General features: G+C 37.3%; 1 protein-coding gene across 4 annotated transcripts in view; it reads right to left on the bottom strand.

The window, feature by feature from the left end:
• Phf20 (PHD finger protein 20) overlaps positions 1–20,612 on the bottom strand; it is a 126,156-nt gene that overhangs the window by 51,502 nt on the left and 54,042 nt on the right. For 2 of the 4 annotated variants that reach the window (XM_076851779.1, XM_076851780.1), the window contains exons 4-9: positions 19,357–19,441; positions 12,625–12,704; positions 10,388–10,775; positions 5,933–6,046; positions 4,645–4,833; positions 3,504–3,683 (exon numbers count right to left, since the gene is read on the bottom strand). In XM_076851779.1, the coding sequence (XP_076707894.1) occupies positions 3,504–3,683; positions 4,645–4,833; positions 5,933–6,046; positions 10,388–10,775; positions 12,625–12,704; positions 19,357–19,441 (1,036 nt within the window). Of the gene's footprint in view, positions 1–3,503; positions 3,684–4,644; positions 4,834–5,932; positions 6,047–10,387; positions 10,776–12,624; positions 12,705–19,356; positions 19,442–20,612 lie in introns of those variants that run through there. The other 2 variants (XM_076851782.1, XM_076851781.1) reach the window with 2 other exon arrangements.

Here is a 20,612-nt window from a genome sequence, read left to right as displayed (position 1 = left end):
GGATTTCAAGTTCAAGGCCAGCTTCAGCAACTTAGCAAGGCCCTAAGCAACTTAGCAAAACCCTGTCTCAAAACAAAAAAATAAAAAGGGCTAGGGATGTGACTCAGTGGTTTAAAGTCCTGAGCTCAATCCTCATATCAAAAATAAAGGAAAGACAAATCTACTAATAAAGAGCCAAGAAATGCTATAAAAATAAGTCTGAACAATAAGCCTACACATGTCTCAATTACACTTAAAAATAATAAATCTTATTTGCTCTCCTATGTAAATGCACAAGGGGGAAAAAAACTTGAACAAAGTACAAGAATAAAACAGAGGACATCTTTCACTTTTAATCTGAGTACCTCTATACTGTTTGTTGCCAATAGCATATATTATTTGTATATTTTTGTGTGTGTGTTTGTTGGACTGAGGACAGAACCCAGGAGCACTTTACCACTAAGCTACCTCTCCAGATTTTTTTACTTTTAATTTTGAGTCAAGGTCTCACTAAGTTGCCAAGGCAAGCCTCAAATCATTCTGCCTCACCCTCCCAAGTTGCTGTGATTACAAGTATATGCCATAGAACTGTTTTTAGAAAAAGGAAATAAGGGTCCAGGATAGCTCAAGAATTAATATTCTTGCCTTGCATACAGGAGGCCTTTGATTCAATCACTCAGGCAAGAATATTAATTAATTTTCTAAAAATATTTTTTTAGTTGTCAATGGACCTTTACTTTATATATATTTGTTTGCAGTACTGAGGTGGAACCCAGTGCCTCACATATACTAGGCAAGTGCACTACCGCTGAGCCACAGCAACAGCCACAGTCCCTAATTAATCTTTTTTAAAATAAAGTACACATATATACAAAAAAAAGGAGATTATATGCTTTTCCCTTTTTAGGATAAAGACTGTTATTTATTTGAGGTTCAACCATCCTGGGTTCTGACCATTTGCCACAAACGTAACATTATTAAAATTAAAAGTATGCATTATCAATTACATTCAAATGCCCATCAGTATAAAAAACAATCACTATGTGAGAGAAAAAAAATTCCTGTATGATATAAAGGTATAACATTTCCTAAGGCTGTGTATTAATACAAGGTGGAGGTTTCTCTTTTATTAATGGTGAAATAGCTCATATTGGAACAACTCTTCTATATATAATCATTATAAACTCTGGAAAAGGCACTGGGGAACACCAAAAAAATGGCAAAAACAAAATAGGAGTCAGACATTTGGGATAATGGAAGGGCACTAGATCAGTTGCCCATTTTTTATCTTTTTGCCCCAATTCAAACTACAGTCAATAGCATCAGGTAGCTACAATTCCCATAGAAACTTTCAGTCTTGGTGGTTAAAAAAGCAATACAAAGTTCAGTGCAGCTACAACTTCTTCGAGGGGTGGGAAGAATCCATTAGAAAAAAGAAAATCACAAGCAGGTGGCCCCAATTTCTGTAATATAAACTTTGCCTATGTCTCTCATTTCTAAAAATATAAAGAGTTACAAACTGGATGGGGTTGTGGCTCAGAGGTAGAGAGCTCGCCTAGCATGCATGAGGCACTGGGTTTGATCCTAAGCACCACATAAAGTAAAATAAAGACATTATGTCCACCTATAACTAAATAAATAAAATGTTAAAAAAAAGTTATGGATTTCTTTAAAAAAATAAATAAATAAAAATAAAGAGTTACAAACAGTTGAACAAAGACCTGAACAGAGACTTCATCTGCTGCCCATTACAGAGAAAAAGAATTTGGACTTTTAGTTCAACCAAGTTAACTGCCATTTAAAAAATAAAGAACTCAGTACTCCTTAGAGGAACAAACATAATACCAACTCCACAACATGTCCAGAATACAATCCAAAATATCAGGCAAATAAACAAAGGCAAAATATGGCCCATAGTCAAAAGAAAAGTCATTTGATAGGTATTAACCCCAAGAAAATCTAGGTGTCGAATTTGACAGACAAAGACTTCAAAACAGCTATTAAAACTTTGCTCATAATGAATAAACACAATGGAAATCTCAGCAGAGAAGTTGGATCTAAGAAAATATAAGTTCTAGCAGTTAAAAAAAAATATTCAGTGGATGGGCTTAACAACAGATTAGAAAGAAGAAAAGGAATTGCAAAATAGAGGGAAATAATTACTCAACCTCTAACACAAGATAGACTTGAAAAACCAAAGAGTAGGTAGAGATTCAGTAACCTATGAAATAATATCAAAATCTGACAAAGCTGGGCATGGTGGCACATGCTTGTACTCCCAACAATTTGGGAGGTCAAGGAAAAAGGACCAGAAGTTCAAAGTGAGTCTTAGAAACTTAGTGAGACCCTCAGCAACTTGGCAAGATTCTGTCTCAAAATGAAAAATAAAAAGAATTGAGGATGTAGCTCAATGGTAGTGTTCCTGGGTTTAATTCTGGCCCTACCACCGCAAAAAAAAATATATATATATGTATATATATACATATATACACACACACACACATATACATATACACATACATAGATATACGTCATACATACATACACATAGACATAACTGTTTTAGATCAAAACTTATAATATTGCATTGAGAATTCTATAGCATATGTAAATACAATTCATGGAACTAGAACAAAAAGGGAAGTTAATAGAACCACACAAAAATCTAAATAGAGCAATTCAATATTCACTCTAAACTGTGAAAAGTTAGGGATATATATATCAGAATCCCTAGAGTACAAGGAAGGACGGAGGGAAGAAAAGAAGAGAAGGAAGTAGGGAGGGGCAACATATCAAAAGTCTACAGGATGCAGCTTAAGTAGTACTTCCTGATAAATTGATAATTTTAAACTCTTGGGCTGGGGTTGTAGCTCAGTGGTAGAGTACTTGCCTTGCATGTGTGAGGAACTGGGTTCGATCCTCAGCACCACATGAAAACAAATAAATAAAGATATTGTGTTCATCTACAACTAATATATACTATAATTATTATATATATATATATTATATATATATATATATATATATATTAAAAAAAAAACAAAACTCTTTACTAGAAAGGATGAACAAAACCTAAAATCACTGAGCTAAGGTTTGCAAAGGACTGAAAGAAAACAAAAATCAAAACAGAAATTAAATTTTTTAAAAGAAAAACAATAGAGAAAAATTAAAACAAAAGGTTAGTTCTTGGGAAACTCCCTCTCTTGTCCTGTGGGAATTCTGTCTCTTTTCTTCTTGCTTGACTAAATCCTACTTTTATACTCAAAAAAGTTCTTTGAAACTATTAACAAAATTGACAAATTTCTAGCCATGCTAATCAAGAAGAGAGGGAATACAGATTACCAAAATCAGTAATGAAAGGGTTAGAGCATTAAAATAAAAATATTATTAATAAACAATGATAAAAACATCATTAGAAAAGTTTTTTTGTTGCTTTTTTGTTTGTTTGTTTGTTTGTTTTAAGTTCACAAAGCACAAGCAAAACTATATGTAAAAAGAAGATTGAGTTAACTCTAAATATGAACCTTCCACAGTTGAAATCTCTTGTAACTCAGCAAGGGGCGATGTTGGTTCTGTTTTCATAGTGTTTTCTCCCATTGAGTTGCAATTCAATTCCAGGCCTACAGCCCCCAATCCATCCCCAAAGGAGTGGCAAGTTAGTGCAGATGAGACCGAGCCAGCTTCCAAAGGAGATTTCAACTGACCTAGAAGAAAACAAAGAAAGCACTTGAGATATATTTTACACACACACACACACACACACACACACACACACACACACACATATCATCAATCAATCAATCTAAAAACCAAAAGTCCCATAACAGACTAAGAAAGCCACGGACTTGGAGAAACCCCATTAATCTCACAACATATAAGAGTGGCATGGAGGCTGGGGGTGGTAGAGTGCTTGCCTAGAATGCATGAGGCACTGGGTTCGATCCCCAGAACCACATAAAAATAAACAAATAAAATAAAGGTATTGTCTCCATAGACATCTAAAAAATAAAAAAATAAAATAAAAAATTTTTAAAAAGCGGCGCATGCCTATAATCCAAGCAGCTCTGGAGGATGCAGGAGGACAGGCTGCAGGACTTTTTGAGTTCAAAGCCAGCCTCAGCAATTTTGTGAAGCCCCAAGCAACTTAGTTAGTGAGACCCTATCTCCAAAAAAAAAAAAAAAAATACATTCACAAGTCCCCACACATACAGCCAAGGCTGTAAGCATTTCAAGAATGAGGCTAGGGGCTTGGGGACATAGCTCAGTTGGTAGAATACTTGTCTCACATGCACAAGGCCCTGGGTTCAATCCCCAGCAACACACATATACACATACAAAAAAAGAGGCTACAGTGAAAGGAGAAATACTGGAAATGTCAACAAAAGGCAGAGGCGTGGAGTGAGATGGCACCAGAAAGACAGAGGCAGGGCTCTTCTAGTACTGTATTCCAACCCAGCAGGAAATAATATAAAAACACAACTAAGCACAAATGCATCCAGAAAGCTTGTCTACTGAATGAATAATCAATGAAGAACCATATGAGAATACTGCAGCTCATTTAATAATTTGATTTTAAGACAATCTAACACTTATGGAAGCTAGAGATGGTTCTTACTAGAAAAGCACCAAGTTGGCAAAACAATTTCAAAACAGTCTCTGACTCACCTTCTTCAGGTTCCTTGGTACTAGATGACTTGTCTTGTGAAGGATCCGTATCGACTTTATCAGCCAAATCTGGTACAACCAAGTTAGGATTTAGGATCTCATGGGTCCCGTTAGTGGACAGCCTGGAAGAACGTCTCCTGGACAAGTCTTTGTCAGCGTTTTCGGAACAGTTTTTTGACTTTTCCTGGGCTATAAACCATTAAGAGAATTGGAATCCAAAGAGCAACAGGAATACATAATTGTTACTACAGATTTCTGGGTTAGGTGCCTCCGTAAAGAATTATAAGAGATACTTCTGGAATGTTAAATTATTAACCTTTCCCTATAGTTTAAAGCAAAAGCAAAGTCTCTGCCAGTATAGATTTTATTTTGTTAAGAATTAAAAGAGTGTAGGGGCTGGGGTTGTTGCTCAGTGGTAGAGCATGTGTAAGGCCCCGGGTTCGATCCTCAGCACCACATACAAACAAACAAGTAAATAAAAAGCCCTTTGACAACTAAAAAACAAAAATTGAAAAAAAAAAAAAAAAGAATTAAGCGTCTGAAAATATGTGCCAAATCATGTCCCAGTCTTGACAATTAAGTTCTATTTTGGAGCTTCCCAAATGAAAGTCTATAATGTTAACTTCCAAAGTCAACTGAAGTTTTGTTTATTTGTTTGAGTGGCAGGTTACTGAGAATTAAAACCCAGGGCTTCACATGCTAGGCAATTGAGTTTTATTTAGAGGCATCACAAATTCTTTAACAGGGTATTTTTCTAACCAATAAATAGTATTTTTAAAAGTTTCACTTAGGATATAAAGTCCATACCTTCCTAAGCCTTTAAATTTCTAGAGGAATCCAAATCAAATGTAGTTTATAGAAATGGATATGACACCACTGAACCCAACACTAATACAATTTTGTGTTTCTTCTAAGCAAAAACTCCAGTTTCAACTACAGCCCATTCACATTAATTCATGCAATCAAGGACAATCTTTTTAGGGGGGAAGGGTAAGGGGACTGAATCCAAGGATGCTTTACCACTAAGCTATATCCCCAGCTCTTTTTACATTTTATTTTGAGACAGAGTTTATGTTGCTTAGAGACTTGCTAAGTTGCCCAGACTGGCCATGAACTTGCAATTCTCCTGCTTCAGACTTCTGAGTCAGTGGGATTACAGGTGTATGTTACCATGCAGCACAGGAACAATCATTAGAGCCTATAAGGCATAGAAGACAGGATGGACCTAGAGGAGGCTGACCCAAATAATGCCCAATTCTAGCCACACATACACAAACTGGAGACTCACATGAGTTTTTATCAAGTCGAGGACGTTTTAATGGGATATCACTTCCTTTTGATATTTTCCGTCTTCTCAATTCCAATGTTATTGGTTGCAAAGTCTGAGAATTTGAATCCACAGCTATGATGTATACAGAACCATACAAAAAAGATATGTAATTTCTCAGTGTCCAAACTTGCATTTTATATAAAAATTACTTAACATATGAAGACATCCTTGCATTATAAATAAACCCTCAAAAGGGGCATTTTTTCTAAGGCACAAGAAAAAACAGTGAAATAAATGAGAAATTACTACCTCTGGGACATGCTGACTGACACTCTGCAGATTGATATCCTAAATCTCTTTTTGTACTCTCTCTTATGACCCAGCTTTCTTAAAACCCTCTTCTTAGAACACCACAGTGCAACATGACTGCTTTTTACCTGAAGTTGCATGAGCAACAGAAAAGTCATTTTTGTCACTATTAAATCATCTCTTCAAAATTGTATCTACTGAGAAAAAGGTGGGGAGATCTGACTTTTCCAATATTCTCCTTAAATCCATCATGCATGCTAATTCCTAAAATGTATATCTAGAGTTTAATTACTGTCTTTAATTTCTTCTTGCTGAATTTGTTATCATTAGTTTTAGTTTTGAAGGTTAAAAAGAATGCCAACATTTATATTCTTTAAAAAAAAAAAAAAAAAATCCCAGGCAAATCTCAGAAGAGCACGCTTTTGACAGTCAATGTTGCAGGAAGCTCTCACAGAATTCAGTAGTGCAGACACAAAGCCCTCAAAGATTGCTAGCTATTTTTAAGCCTAAAATTTACGAAACTCTCCCCGAATCTGAAAAAAAAAAAAAAAAATGAGAATCCAAAAGGCAGACAGAAGGAAAAAAGAAACTGGGGAGCTTTTGACAGGAAGGCAGAGCTAAAGTGGGTAAGGAAGAGTGAGAGAGAAAGGGGAAGAGATAGGAAGGCAAGTAAATGGTAAGAGAAGGAAAAGGAATGAAGAGAAGAAGAAATGGAGAGAGAAAAAACTCATCTAAGTCCAATATCTGCACATCTGCCATGTCAAATGGCTGAACACAAACAGGGCTGAGCTCCGAGGCCACCCTCATTCTTGGCTCTTCCTGTGTTCAGACTTCCCAACATGCCAACATTCTGCTGTTCCAAGTGGTAAGAACTTGGATCACACACATTCCAAGTTAAAAACAAATACAAGTAACCCTCTCAAAATAGCTCAGAATCTATTCCCAATCAATTCTATACAAGCTAGGGAACCCAAGGCTCTACCAAATCAATGAAAACTTATTCCAAGCAATTTCGTTAAGGGGATTTGAACTATGTATGAGATATTTGGCAAGTCGCCTTCTTTTTGTACTGGGGATTGAACCGAAGAATACTTTTTACCACTGAGTCCTTTTTTTTTTTTTTTTTGGTGCTAGGGATTGAATGGGCTCTTTATCACTGAATTACATTCCCAGTCCTTTTTATTTTTATTTTGAGACAGGATCTCACTAAGTTACTGAGGCTGACCTTGATAAGGTTTCATTAAGTTGCTGAGGCTGGTCTCAAACTTTTGATCCTTCTCTTCTTTCTGCCTCAGCCTCCTGAGTAGCTAGGATTACACCACGCCCAGCAAGCCTTTTTCCTTTTGATACCTTACAGAAATGAGAACTGACCATACAAAACTTGAGTATTGTTAACAATTCACATTGCCAAGAAGATGTGGAGAACAACATTTTTACACTGTTGGTAGGGTTGTGAGTTAGCATAATCACTATGGAAATCAGTGTCGAAGTTCCTCAAAAGACTAGTAATGGAACCACCACCATATGACCCAGGTATACTACTCCTCAGTATTTATCCTAAAGAATTAAAAGTCATCATACTATAGTTATATATATATATATATATATATAAATAAATGTTTACAGCAACACGATTCACAATAGCCAAACTATGGAACCAGCCTAGTTGTCTGTCAATGGATGGATGGATAAAGAAAATGTGGTATATACACAATGGATTTTACTGAGCCACAATAAAACTATGACACTTGCAGGAAAATGGATGGAACTTGACAACATTATGTTAAATGAAATAAACCAAACTCAGAAAGCCAAAGGTCATATGTTTTCTCTCATATGTGGAGGCTAAAGAGGAAAAAGGAAAAGAAAGGTATGTGTGTATTGGGGTGGGGGAGTGTATTTCTTATGAAAATCTCCCAGAAGGCTGTCTAGAAAGCAACTATATTTAAGGACAGTACTGACCTATAGAAGTACAATGAAAGCCAGAAATAGAAGCCACACATAATTTTTAAAATTTTAGTAGTCATACTAACAAGTTTTTAAAAATCAAATTAAATAATTTATTTTATTTAAACATATTAATACATTAATACATTTAAAAACATTTCAACATGTGGGCTGGGGCTGTAGCTCAGTGGTAGAGCACTTGCCTAGCACGTGTAAGGCCCTGGGTTTTATCCCCAGCACCACAAAAAAATAAACAAATAAAATAAAGGCATTCTGTCCATCTACAACTATAAAAAAAAAAATTTTAAACCAATATTTCAACATGTAATCAATATAAAAAAAAATTACAGGGATTGGGATGTAGCTTAGTGATAGAGTACTTGCCTAATATGCACAAGACCCTGAATTTGAGCCCCATCATCACAAAAGAAAAAAAAGAGTTTGTGCTCTTTTTTTGTACTGAGTATTTGAAATCCAAGTGTTCATTTTATACAACACATCTCAATTCCAAGTGCTCAACAGTCACATGTGGCTTGTGGCTACCTTATACACAGATCTAGCCCCTATTCAGGGATAGGGACAAGTCCAGCATGCTCAGCCCCCACCTCCACATACTCACCCCCACCCCCCCACCCCCATTACCAGGGACTGAACCCAAGGGCACATGACCACTGAGCTACACCACCAGCCCTTTTTATTTTTTATTTTGAAACAGGGTCTTGTTAAGTTGTTGAGACTGGCTTTGAACTTGCAATCCACCTGCTTCAGTCTCCTGAGCTACTGAGATTACAAGCATGCAATACCATGCCCAGCAGCATGCTCAGCTCTTGAGAATAAAATCCAATTATAGTTACTGAAATAAGGGAAGTCCCTTATTTCATCTGAGGACAAATCACTCTATTATCTAATTTCCTATAAATTAGAATTCAGATATGAGAAGCTAGTCTATTGGGAGTAAGTACAAAATACATTTATTTGATGTAAATTAAGGTAGACTTTTTCCCACAAAAATTGGATCTGATGGGGCATTTTGGTTTGATAAGGAGGATTGGCTTTGCATGCTACTATATTAGGGAATAATGAATGAACTAACACTGTAATTTCACTGTTTTGATGAAAATATATTTTATGTCAAACTTTATATTTTAAAGTTATTTGAAGTTATTTAACCTCACATTTTAAAAAACTAGATATTACTTAAAAATATGCCAAGAGATTCACAGTTTTTCAATATTTGTATAGGGAATATGCAAGGAAGAATGTCTAAAGACCAACGCCACATATTTAATCATGAAAAGGTTTGGTCTAGAACCCTAGGAGATTCTTTATTTACACAATCAATCTGGAAAATGAGTATTTGGCTTAGGAAGAAATCAAGATTTGTTTCATCCTTGGTTTTCTAGGAGTTCCAAACTTATACTTCTTTTTAAAATAACTATATCTTCCTCTAAATCTATGTCCTCTTTGACTTTTATCAATTAACCGTCTCAACTTTTTATTTTACTGTTTATTTGTTTATTATTTTGCAGTGCTGGGGATTGAACCCAGGACCTCTCACATGCTACGTAAGCACTCTATATAAATGTGGCATATATACACAATGGAATTTTACTCAGCAATAATAGAATCATGACATTTGCAGGTAAATGGATGGCATTAGAGAAGATAATGCTAAATGAAGTTAGCCAATCCCCCCAAAAAACAACTGAGCTACATACACTCAGCCTTAGCTTTTTATTTAGACTTATGAAAATTTCCTATCAATAATCACTCTCTAGAGAGATCAATTTCATAATGCACCTATGCCTCCCTACCTCGAGCATCCTTCTGGCCCACTTTTTCCCTTTTTTTTGGGGGGGGGGTCTGGGAATTGAAATCAGGGTCTTATGTATACTTAGGTCATGATGTACCACTGAGCTACACTTGCAGCTACACTTGCAGATCATCTGAATAGACAAGCAAAAGGTCTTGGCTCATTGGGCTTTGTTATGTAAGCTGAAGTCTCTGAGGAGAGTCTACCACCCCAAAACTGGGTCCTGCCCACACTCCCAAACATGCCTCACTTAGAGCCAGGTCCCTGGTACAACCTGCTCTCAATCACAGCCAAAGTCACTCACAAATACGAAGAACTGAAGTGTAGAAGGTAGAAAGACCTGCAAAAGGCCACAGAAGAACATTCTCGCATCACCCACTGCAGAGCCCACTTGGAAAACTCACCAGTAGGAGCTATGGAAGGGGGTCTGCCTCGTTTTCTTTTTGGCTCCCTCAAGTTCTCCTGTGGACTCTTCACAATGTCGTTTTCAGGTTTTTTATCCACTTGAGTGTCTGCAGAGTACTCTCTGTCATTCTCTGAAATGTTCTCCTTATCTTCCTTCTCGTTCTTGGGAAGGCTTTTCTCCAACACCTTCCCTTTTTCAGCACAGATTAACTTTCCTTCTTTGTCGGGCAGCTTGGGACGCTTTTCCGATTTTAAGGCTTTGTCCTCTTTGTCTTTCTTCACATTGACTGTGGCTTTTCTCTGCTCTTTAAATTTCTCTCGTTTATCAGAAGATGATGAAAGACTTTTGTGATCTGTTTCTTTAGGCCTAGCATTACCCACAATATTCTAAAATGAGCAAAATAGCGATGAAACACACTTTGTGATTACTTGCAAATCAAAAATTAGGAGGCTGTTTGCAAATTTATGGAGAAACTAAAAGAGGACATTTGCCATGTCACATAATGCAAAACACCACTGAAAATATACCCCGAAGTTTGAGGGCCCATACTAAATAAAAACAAATACCGAGTTCAATTTCTTCTGAGACAAAGAATGATGATGAGGTCACTAGAGAATGGATAAAAGGACAGACAACTACTCAGGATCTTTTCTGGAAGCAATTTTTCTGACAGAGGTGTTCTAAAAATGCTTTCAGGCTGTGACCCGCTTGTCCTCAGCCTGATTCTACAGACTCAGGACTTCTCAGAGGCCTACCTCAGTTTGCTAGCATATGCTAATGCCCCATTTTAGTGTAGAGAAAAACACAAATTGGTAATTGGGAGGTTCTGAATACAATTTGCCAATTCTGGACAAGCTCATAATTCAGTTATTTTTATCTATATTCAAATATACTCATTCCACAAACTTAACACAAATGCCAAATTTAAGGCCAAAATAACATTTTAGATTACCGCATAGTTCTTTAAATGCCTGAAGGAAAAATAAACAAAGAGAAGGTATCATTAGAACCAAAGTTCTATAATTTTGTCAATTTTTTTAAAAGGAAACCCAGAAGTAAAAGTGAAAAATAAAAGTAAAACATTTTTGAGGATACCTTTAAAGGTATCATGTCTCATTCTTCAGTGGATGTATAGAAGAATTTGTTAAAATCTGTGATAAGTCAAAACATTTACTCATCACAGGAAAAGACAGGACAGAAAAAATCACCAAATACTATCCCATCAACAATCACTGAAAGGTGAGTAGCCAATTACAATGTCTCAGTAATAAAATCTTTTACTAATTTCCTTTAGCTGTCTTAACAGCTAAACCAGTAACAGAATTTTTTAAAACACTAATATCCAAATTTTGATCTCTACTCTCGTCTCACCTATTTCATTAAAATATTAAAATGGGGCCCAAGTTGTGGCTCAGTGGTAGAGCGCTTGCCTAGCATGTGTGAGGCACTGGGTTCGATCCCAGAGACCACACAAAAATAAGAACAAATAAAATAAAGGTATTGTGTCCAACTTCAACTATATATATATATATATATATATATATATATATTTTTTTTTTTTTTTTTTTTTTAAATCAAGATGACAGAAATTAACAAGGAAAAAAAAATCATGATTAAAGTAGGCAACACAATCTACAGGCTCCTATCTGTTTAGACCATATTTCCAATGTCAAAACTCATACCCCATGCTCAAGCCAAATACATACAAGGTGCATGGGACACCAGAACACTAAATTCCTGAATCAAACATATCGAGCACAAGTGAATGCTAAATCCACAGCAAAGGGCAAGTGTGTAAACCACCCAAGTCATGGTCCTAAGTCATGGTAAAGGACAAAGGCAGAACAGGGGAAAACATGTTCCAGGTCTGCTCTAGTGTTATGACAGGTTCCCTGTGATGGGTAACAACCATGGGAGAAGGGCAAGGAAGAAGAAAAAAGATGAGTAATCAGACACTTTTGAGAAAAGATGAGGAAAACAGATATCAGTTAGTAGTGTCCAAATATTCAGCATTTTTGAAAAAGACAATCTGAAAAAGACAATTTGAAAAAGAAATAGCAAAGATAGACAATATTTACAACGTCTGAAAACTCATGTATTACTTTCCGGTGAAACTGTGTCAGGTGGAGGAAATAAAGACTTGCCATCATAAACAAATGTAATGTCTTTATTTAAGAAACAAAAGTACAAAGTTAGCATTATTCATAACACAAAGCACGAAACCACATTTCTCACCTGATCTTTGGAAAAAGCTTTGACATGAATATGTTTGACAGTCTGAACTACTCCATCATAAAATTTCACAGTGTAAGTACCTAAAATTCAAGAAGATATTATTTTAACTTGTAGTTTCATGGAAGCAGCAATTTTTCAGAGCATAAACACAAGAGAGTTTCAACCACATAATACATTTAGGTGAGTTTAAAAACTTTTTTAAGAATCACATTCAAGGCTAAGGATGTAGCACAGTGGTAGAGCACTTGCTTAGCATGAATGAGGCCCTGAGTTTGCTCCCCAGCACCACCAAAAAAAAAAAAAAAAAATCAATTTTATCCTATTTATGTTACAAGATTATAGCATGCTTATCTTTATTTCTTAGTCAGGATTACAGTTTGATTTTTATCTATTAAACTCAAAATCTATCCAAAAAATCTAATTTTTATAATGCTTCATTAAAATAAAAATAGTCTGCACTGAATTTAGGCCAAAAACAAGAAAAGTAAAACAATTAAGAATGTGAGGGAAATGCAGACTTATTTTTTTCTTGGTGAATTATTAATTTTTGTAATTTAATATTTATTTTCTGGGCTTGGGGGCAGTAACATCTTTTTGGTTTTGTTTTTTGATACTGAGGATCAAATCTAGGGCCTCCTCCATGCTAAACACACACTGTACCACTGAGCTACACCCCCAAGAAATAAGCTTCAAAAATTCTGCTAAAGTATGTTTTCTGTGATTACATTAGTCTTAAAATCCATATGAATTAACTTCCTATTATGGTATTTGAAAAGAGACTTAGCCAAAACACTAAATGCTACCTGCTCTATTATCAGTTTTATTTTATTTCCATTAGAAGAGATTGTTAAAGATCACTCCCCCCCTCCACCACTTTTCTTTTTTTTTGGCGGTGGGGGGGAGGGTGCTAGGGATCAAACCTATGACCTTGCATATATTAAGCCCAAATTCTACCACTAGACTACATCCCCAACCCCCAAATATTCATATCTTCCCAAATAAAAATTCAACTACAACAGTTCTCATTAGTTGCACACAAACCAAAGCTTTCAAAACTTGGCATCTTAGAAACAGAACTAATTCTGTATTCCTTTCCCCCAAACTCGCAGAGATTTAAAAAAAAAAAAAAAGTAACAGTTAATCTTCTCAAGATTACCAGTTAACAACTGGTAATTATGTAATGGTTTACCATTAGTAAACATAGTTCAATTTTCAGGACTGATTTTCCACCTAATAAAAATCCCTGACAAGTGGGAACAGAAGAATGCAATAAGGAATTTAAGATCTCCTGGTTACGTTGTTCTTTTTCTTTCTTCTTTTTTTAAAGACAAGGTCTGCTATGTTGCCCAAGCTGGCTCCTAAACTCCTAGGGCCAAAGGATCTGTCTCCCTCAGGCTTCTGAGTAGCTAGGACTATAGGTGCTTGCCACCATGCCCAGCTTTTACCTCATTAGTGCATTCCCTCCCCACATCAAATTTCCTTCTGTCCTAAACAAAGCTTGTCAATAGCTAGCCAACCCCAGTATTCAAAGTCCAACACAGTCTGAGCCCGTTTTTCAAGACTATTTGTCTTTACTAGCATCAAATACCCACCAACTCAAAGTGACTTGCTATCCACTAAAAGTGCCTTTAACATTCCCATCTCCACATCTTTATCAAAATATTTTCCTGCCTGGAAGGTGCCACTTATTGATCCTTACATGGTCAGCTCAAATGACCACAACAGACCTGTGAAAGCTTCCTGGCCTCTATACTACTAGCAAATTCAGTACGCTCTGAACTCCTCAGATTCATTTGGCACCTGGCCTGCAGAACTCCACATTTAGGTTTACCTTCATATACATACATATCTTAACTTGAAGGAAGGTTCTTCAGGACAGAGACGATGTCTTGCATCAGTTTCTTCCTCATACAGTGCCTGGGTCACAGCAGACCAGTGCTCAGAGTGTGACCAACAGCATCAGTACTCCCGGGAACTAGTTAGGAGTACTGACAAGTACTTACCAGCCCCACTTCAGATATACTGAATAAAAAACGCTGGGAGTGGGGCATAGAACTATTTTTTTAACAAGTCCTCCAGGTGATTCTGATACACACCAAAGTCAGAGAAGCACTGCCATAGGCAATTAATAATCACCTACTGACCTTTACTCCTGGACATTACAAAATAAAGGTGATTATTTACCAATATATCACCAATCAGAAAGAAACTGACTAGCAAAGATATCAGGATACACAAATAGGCTTGGTGGAGTAAAAACATCAGCAATGAGACGGCAGAACATGATCCAGGAAGACTAAGAATGAAAACATAAACAATTCTCTACATAAGGCAGCTCAATAATGATTTATGAGTCCTTACAACAGAGAGGTCTAGATTCCTCTCTTTCCAAAAACTATCTATACTGTGAGCATACTGGCAAGCAAGAGTAACAGTGATACTTCAGAATTCTCAACAGACCCTGCTCATTCAAGTGTAATGTTGCTCCGCACAGTCTAGAAATGAAGTGGGAGGGAGAAGGATGGGGGAGTTTTAAGAATCCAGTTCTAGTAAAATCTGAAAAAAATCAGCCAGGCACAGTGGTGCATGCCTAAAATCCCAGTAACTCAGGAGGCTGAGGCAGTAGGATTGCATGCTCAAGGCTAGCCTCGGCAATTTAGCAAGGATCTACGCAATTTGGGGTGGGGATGGGGCCTTTTCATAAAATAAAAAATAAAAAGGGCTGGGGATTTAGTTCAGTGGCTAAGTGCCCCAGGTTTAATCCCCAGTAACAAAAATATAAAGTAAAATTTAATTTGCTGGTAAGTCACCCAAGCCTATACTTTCAACTGTTTTATCAACAAAGTTCAATAACATCACAATAAAAACTGTCATTTCTACAGACATTTCCACCATCCAAAAGGGCAATATTAAGTAGTAGTATCTGACAGCTATTTGGGGTTAATTTTGAGGCTTAATTAATTAGTTCTGGAGCTTCCTCTTGAAGGCAGACTCCAGAATGAAGCCTCATATGAAAGACTCCAAGTTCCATGGGAAGTCTAAGGCAGAGAGAGGATGAGAACCCAGACTGTCTATGAACCTCTGACCAGTTCTTTTCCCACCAGCTCACACTGCCCATAGTTCAAGTTGCTCAGCCTAAATCCAAACCACTCACCCAGAACATTGCTGGCCACTATGAAATGACCCAAACTACGGTCAAAAGTGCTCAAAGGGCCCCTGTCCTTAGATATCAATATCCTGTTCCTGACTTTTTTGACCTACAAGGGACTACAAGGGATCATTTTGGAACTTCCTCCCAGGATCATGCTGAACAAGGCCTAATTTGGGCTTCAATAAATCAGAAGGGCCAGGAGTGGTGGCATTTGCCTGTAATCCCAGTGATAGGAGGCTGAGGCAGGAGGATCACAAATTCAAGGCCAGTTGCAGCAACTCAGCAAGACCCTGAGCAACTTAGTGAGACCTATCTCAAAGCAAAAAATAAAAAGGGCTGGGGATGTGGGTCATCCCTGTACCTAAATAAATAAACATACTTTTATGTAAGAATAATAGACAACAATAGTGGGCTTAGACCCACTTTTAGAGAAAGCCCAAAAATCTACTTTCATGGTTTCATGTATAACTAAAAGAGGGTCTTCCTGGGAAATTTTCCCGTGGATGGCTGATAACAGAGCTCTGCTGTGGCCACAAACGTCATCTAATGAATACCATGTAAATGTCAAAAAATCAAAATAAATACATCCTTGGCTGGGGAGATAGTTCAGTGGTACAGCACATGCTCAGCATGAATGAGGCCCTGGATTTTAACCCTAGCATCAAAGAAAACAGCATATCCTGTTGTATCTCCTCTAACTTGACACAAGGTTACCACCTTAGGTTCTCTTAAGGAACCTCTGCCCTTACTGGTACCAGATCAAACAAACCTTCCCAGCCTTGCCTCTCTGCGGGTTAAGAACTTCACATATCAGACAATCTTAGAGCAACCAGGAATAGCTGAAAGTCTGCTAAGAACAGAACTAATGATGCCCAGTAAGCTTATATTCTCCAAGATCAAGGAAGTAGGAATACACAGATGACTTTGGACTGTGCAATTTTTTTTTGTGGGTATTTTTGTTTGTTCATTGTGGTACTAGAAATTGAACCCAGGGACTATCTACCACTAAGCTACATCCACAGCCCTTTTTATTTTTTAATCTGAGACAAGGTCTTGCTAAGTTGCTACAGCCTCAAACTTGTGATCCTTCTGCCTCAAACTCCCAAATCACTAGGATTACAGGTATGTGCCAACACACCTGGCTATGGACAGAGTTCTGCTGCTCTTGGATCCATCATGACAGTGACTGTGGAATCCCTTCTCCAGCCCATTCGTTCTCCAAAAATCAGAGAATTCCAAAGGCCACAGATGGTATGTTTCTGAAGTCCTGAGGTTTCCATAAGTGTGCCTCAGTGGGTGGGGGGGTGGGGGGGGTCCTTTCTTGACCTCCAAACCAGGCACAGATCTGAGCTCCCACAAAGACCAGCTTTCCTTCACCACCCCACTGTGGCAATAGCACCACCAGCCTGTCCCACTAAGTTCCCAGGTTCAGGATTTTCCCACTCTTCGTCCTCTACTCCCTCATCCAATTAGTCTCAAGAACAAGTAAGGCAGGCAGCACAATATAGAACTTCAGACCTAAAAACTTCAGGAAAGGAGGTTTTGGCAAAAGTTTCTACTCATTCTTCATGTACATCAATTAACTAAAATTCACTGGACAAAAAGACCATTTTAAAGAAACAACCATAACCTATAATATTAGCTCATGGAAAAAACACAACTGAAAAGACATTTTTATTTTTAAAAAATTTGCAATGCTCTGGTTGCCCCAATTTAAAAATTTTGAAAACACCTAATTAACTATCACCAATAATGTGGTCAACAACTTTTAGTTCTTAAATAGTTCTTCCAAAAAATTTCAGACCCATCCTACTCATGAAACCCTGTATATAGAAGCCCTCCACCCCCTCTTATGAAGTGCTGCACCATCCTGCTCCTGCCCTCCTACTCTTGGTAGCTCATCTCAGCACTGACCTCATTCTGACTGGAACCAGGTTCCCCCTCTTCCCCCAAATCCATGATGTCAAGTTCTGGGCTTTGCAGATACTAGACGAAAAACTGTAGGTCCCTAAGCCTTCACTGCCTCCACTAATATTCCCTCCACTCCTCTAAAAAAGAGCTGCCAGGGCTCCTAAAACCCTCTTTGTCAGCTTGCCCCTCCATTGCTATTCCCTCATCCAAATCCACTGGCCCAATTTCTGTTCCCCATGGGACTCTAGGATATCACTAGAACAAAAGAGAAATGTTCCTCACTATCTGCTACCCCCTTTATCTAAAAAGTTACTTATCTCACCAGAACCTTATCTGAGCTAAAACAGCCATTCTCCCCAAAAAGCACACCTCCAATGATACATTATTTGAAGAAGAACATGACTTGATCAGCACACATCAGCCCATCGGCTTTCAGTAATACATTTATGTGCATACAGAACACATGCATTTCATATCACGTGACTTCAAAAGTCAGTGAGAAGAAAAGGCTAACTTAAATACAAGAATCTGAAAAAACATATATATCTTTTTTTTTCCTTCTTCACACACAAGCATGTCTGTTGTTAAAATGATTTGAAGCAGTTTAATAATAAGTAAGCTTCCCCCAAAGTAAGGCTTTTTGGGTTAATGTGATACAAATGAAAAATAATAACAGGAATTTTACTAAGAAAACAGCTTATAAAAGTAATTTAAGGACACAAGGTGCTATCCAAAAGGACTAATCTGCCACAAACTGGAAGACCAGTAACTGCTTAGTTAACTCAAAAGATACAACCTTGCTTGGAGTCTATTATTTCAACTATTCTCAGACAAAACTTGGTCAGCTTAAAGCCAAACTCTTAGCAGAGTACTGAACAAACACTTGAATAACTTCACTGAGTGGGAAGGGGCGGGGGAAATCAAGTGGGTTTGTTTTTTCCCCTTCATTCCTAGGGATGAAACCCAGGGCCTTGCACATGCTAGGCAAACACTCTATCACTGAGTTACACACTCAACTCTGCAATCTGGCTTCATAGTCACCTCTAACAGTAGCACCACAAAGCCTAACTGTTCTAAACATTCACTTCAGAGAACAAGCCATATCACAAACACTCTGTAGAATATGCTTTAAAAAAAAAAAAAAAAAAAGGTAATCACTTGGATCCAGAGTTTGTTCCAGAATCCTGACCATATGTGACCCTTCCCCTACCCTTATACTAGCAAAAAAAACCTCTGTGCCTAGTTCCCTGTCCTGTCTCCTCACAGTTCCAAACTCTGGCAAAGGCAATCCAACTCAGTGCTCTGTAACCCTGCATCTCAATGTCTTTACTCTGTGACTTTGTTTCCACAAAGTACAAGGAACAACAGAAGCTTACTGAAAATTATATTTGGAAGTCCTAGACAGTAAGAACCCACACTCTTCCCAGCACAATGACAGATGAACTATGACTGCTTTAGAAAACAAAAACTGAAATTTAGGAAAAGAGTCAAAACCAACTTTTTACCCAGCTTTCTTTCCATTTGTAATATTTTCCTAATTCCTGAAATACTGATTAACTTGGAGAAAGGGGATTCATAAGTAATAAATACTGACAATTCACTACCAAACTCTCATGTTATAAACATCCCCTAAATCATAAGTAAAAATAACTACAACTCAAATGCCTTACCATCCTTGTTAACAGCAGTGACTCTGGCCGGGTAAAAACGACAATCAGACCAGCAAGCAAGGACCTGCTCGTTTATTTGAAATTCCTAAAAAACAAAACAAAAACAAACAAAAAAATAACAAAAAAAACCCTGTTACCAACTGCATTCCACAGGACACACGTTGTACCAAATATTAAAAAAGCTGGGTTTGACAAGAGAGTGAGAAGTGGGGATGGGATATTGTGTAAGAGGAAGATGATTCTGCTGTTCAGCATAGGGAATCAAAACAAGAGGACTGGGACACCAGATCTCCCCAAGCCAGGGAGATCTGGGTAAGCACATCACAGCTTTGAGGATGATAATCCCCTCATATCCATGATACACAATGAAAGCAAGTTTAAGAACCCAGGACCACCAGGGAACACACCCAATTTAGAGCTGGGAGAAATGAAGCTACTTCATCTTCAAGGAAGCAGCAATCACACTATTTAATGCCACCCACACTTCTATAAGATCTTTTGCCAAGGGAGACAACCATTCACCTTTAATATTTTATATTTTCCCGTACATGATTTGCATTGATAAATTCTATAAAATGAATACTGAACAATCAAATAGAATATTGGAAGGAAAAAACAAAAAAGGCCAGCCAGAGTTCAAGTTCCCTAGTGAGGATAAAAATTGGAAAACAGAATCCAGGCTGAGTCAGATCTAAAATCAGCAGAACTACTACAGAAGTCTCAATGCCCATTTTAAAAACTTAAAACTAATACTTCATACATCATTTTATTTATTGTGTGTGTGTTTGTGTGTCGAGCTGGAGAGTAAACCCAGGGCCTTATACATGTTAGGCAAGCCCTCTATCACCAAGCTACACCACAATCGCGGTAAGTCATTTTGAAGTCAATAGAAGCTCCAGCCGTAGTGATAAAATTTAGAAAACAAGAATGCAGTCTAACCAATTCTGGGTTCCTCAAGGACTCATAAAAGACCTTGTGTATGAAAATAGAATGGAATCCACATGCAGAATAATAGTTTTGTAAATTATCAGGCAGCAGATAAGCTTAATAAATGATCTAGATGTCTAGATACAGAGGATCTAGAATTCAATCATTCATTTATTTATTTAACAAATATTTACTAAAAACCTATTACATGCCAGACATTGTTCTACAGGCTAGGAAAACACTGATATAAAAAAGAAATCAAGGTGCTGAGCATCTCAGTAACTTGGGAATTCCACCAATAATCCCAGCATGCCAGTAATCCCAGTAAC

Source organism: Callospermophilus lateralis, chromosome 3 (assembly GCF_048772815.1).
Source record: "Callospermophilus lateralis isolate mCalLat2 chromosome 3, mCalLat2.hap1, whole genome shotgun sequence".
In the NCBI taxonomy this organism is placed as follows: Eukaryota; Metazoa; Chordata; class Mammalia; order Rodentia; family Sciuridae; genus Callospermophilus; species Callospermophilus lateralis.
Note: the sequence above shows the minus strand (reverse complement) of the source record. Positions and strands in the feature narration are given on the sequence as shown.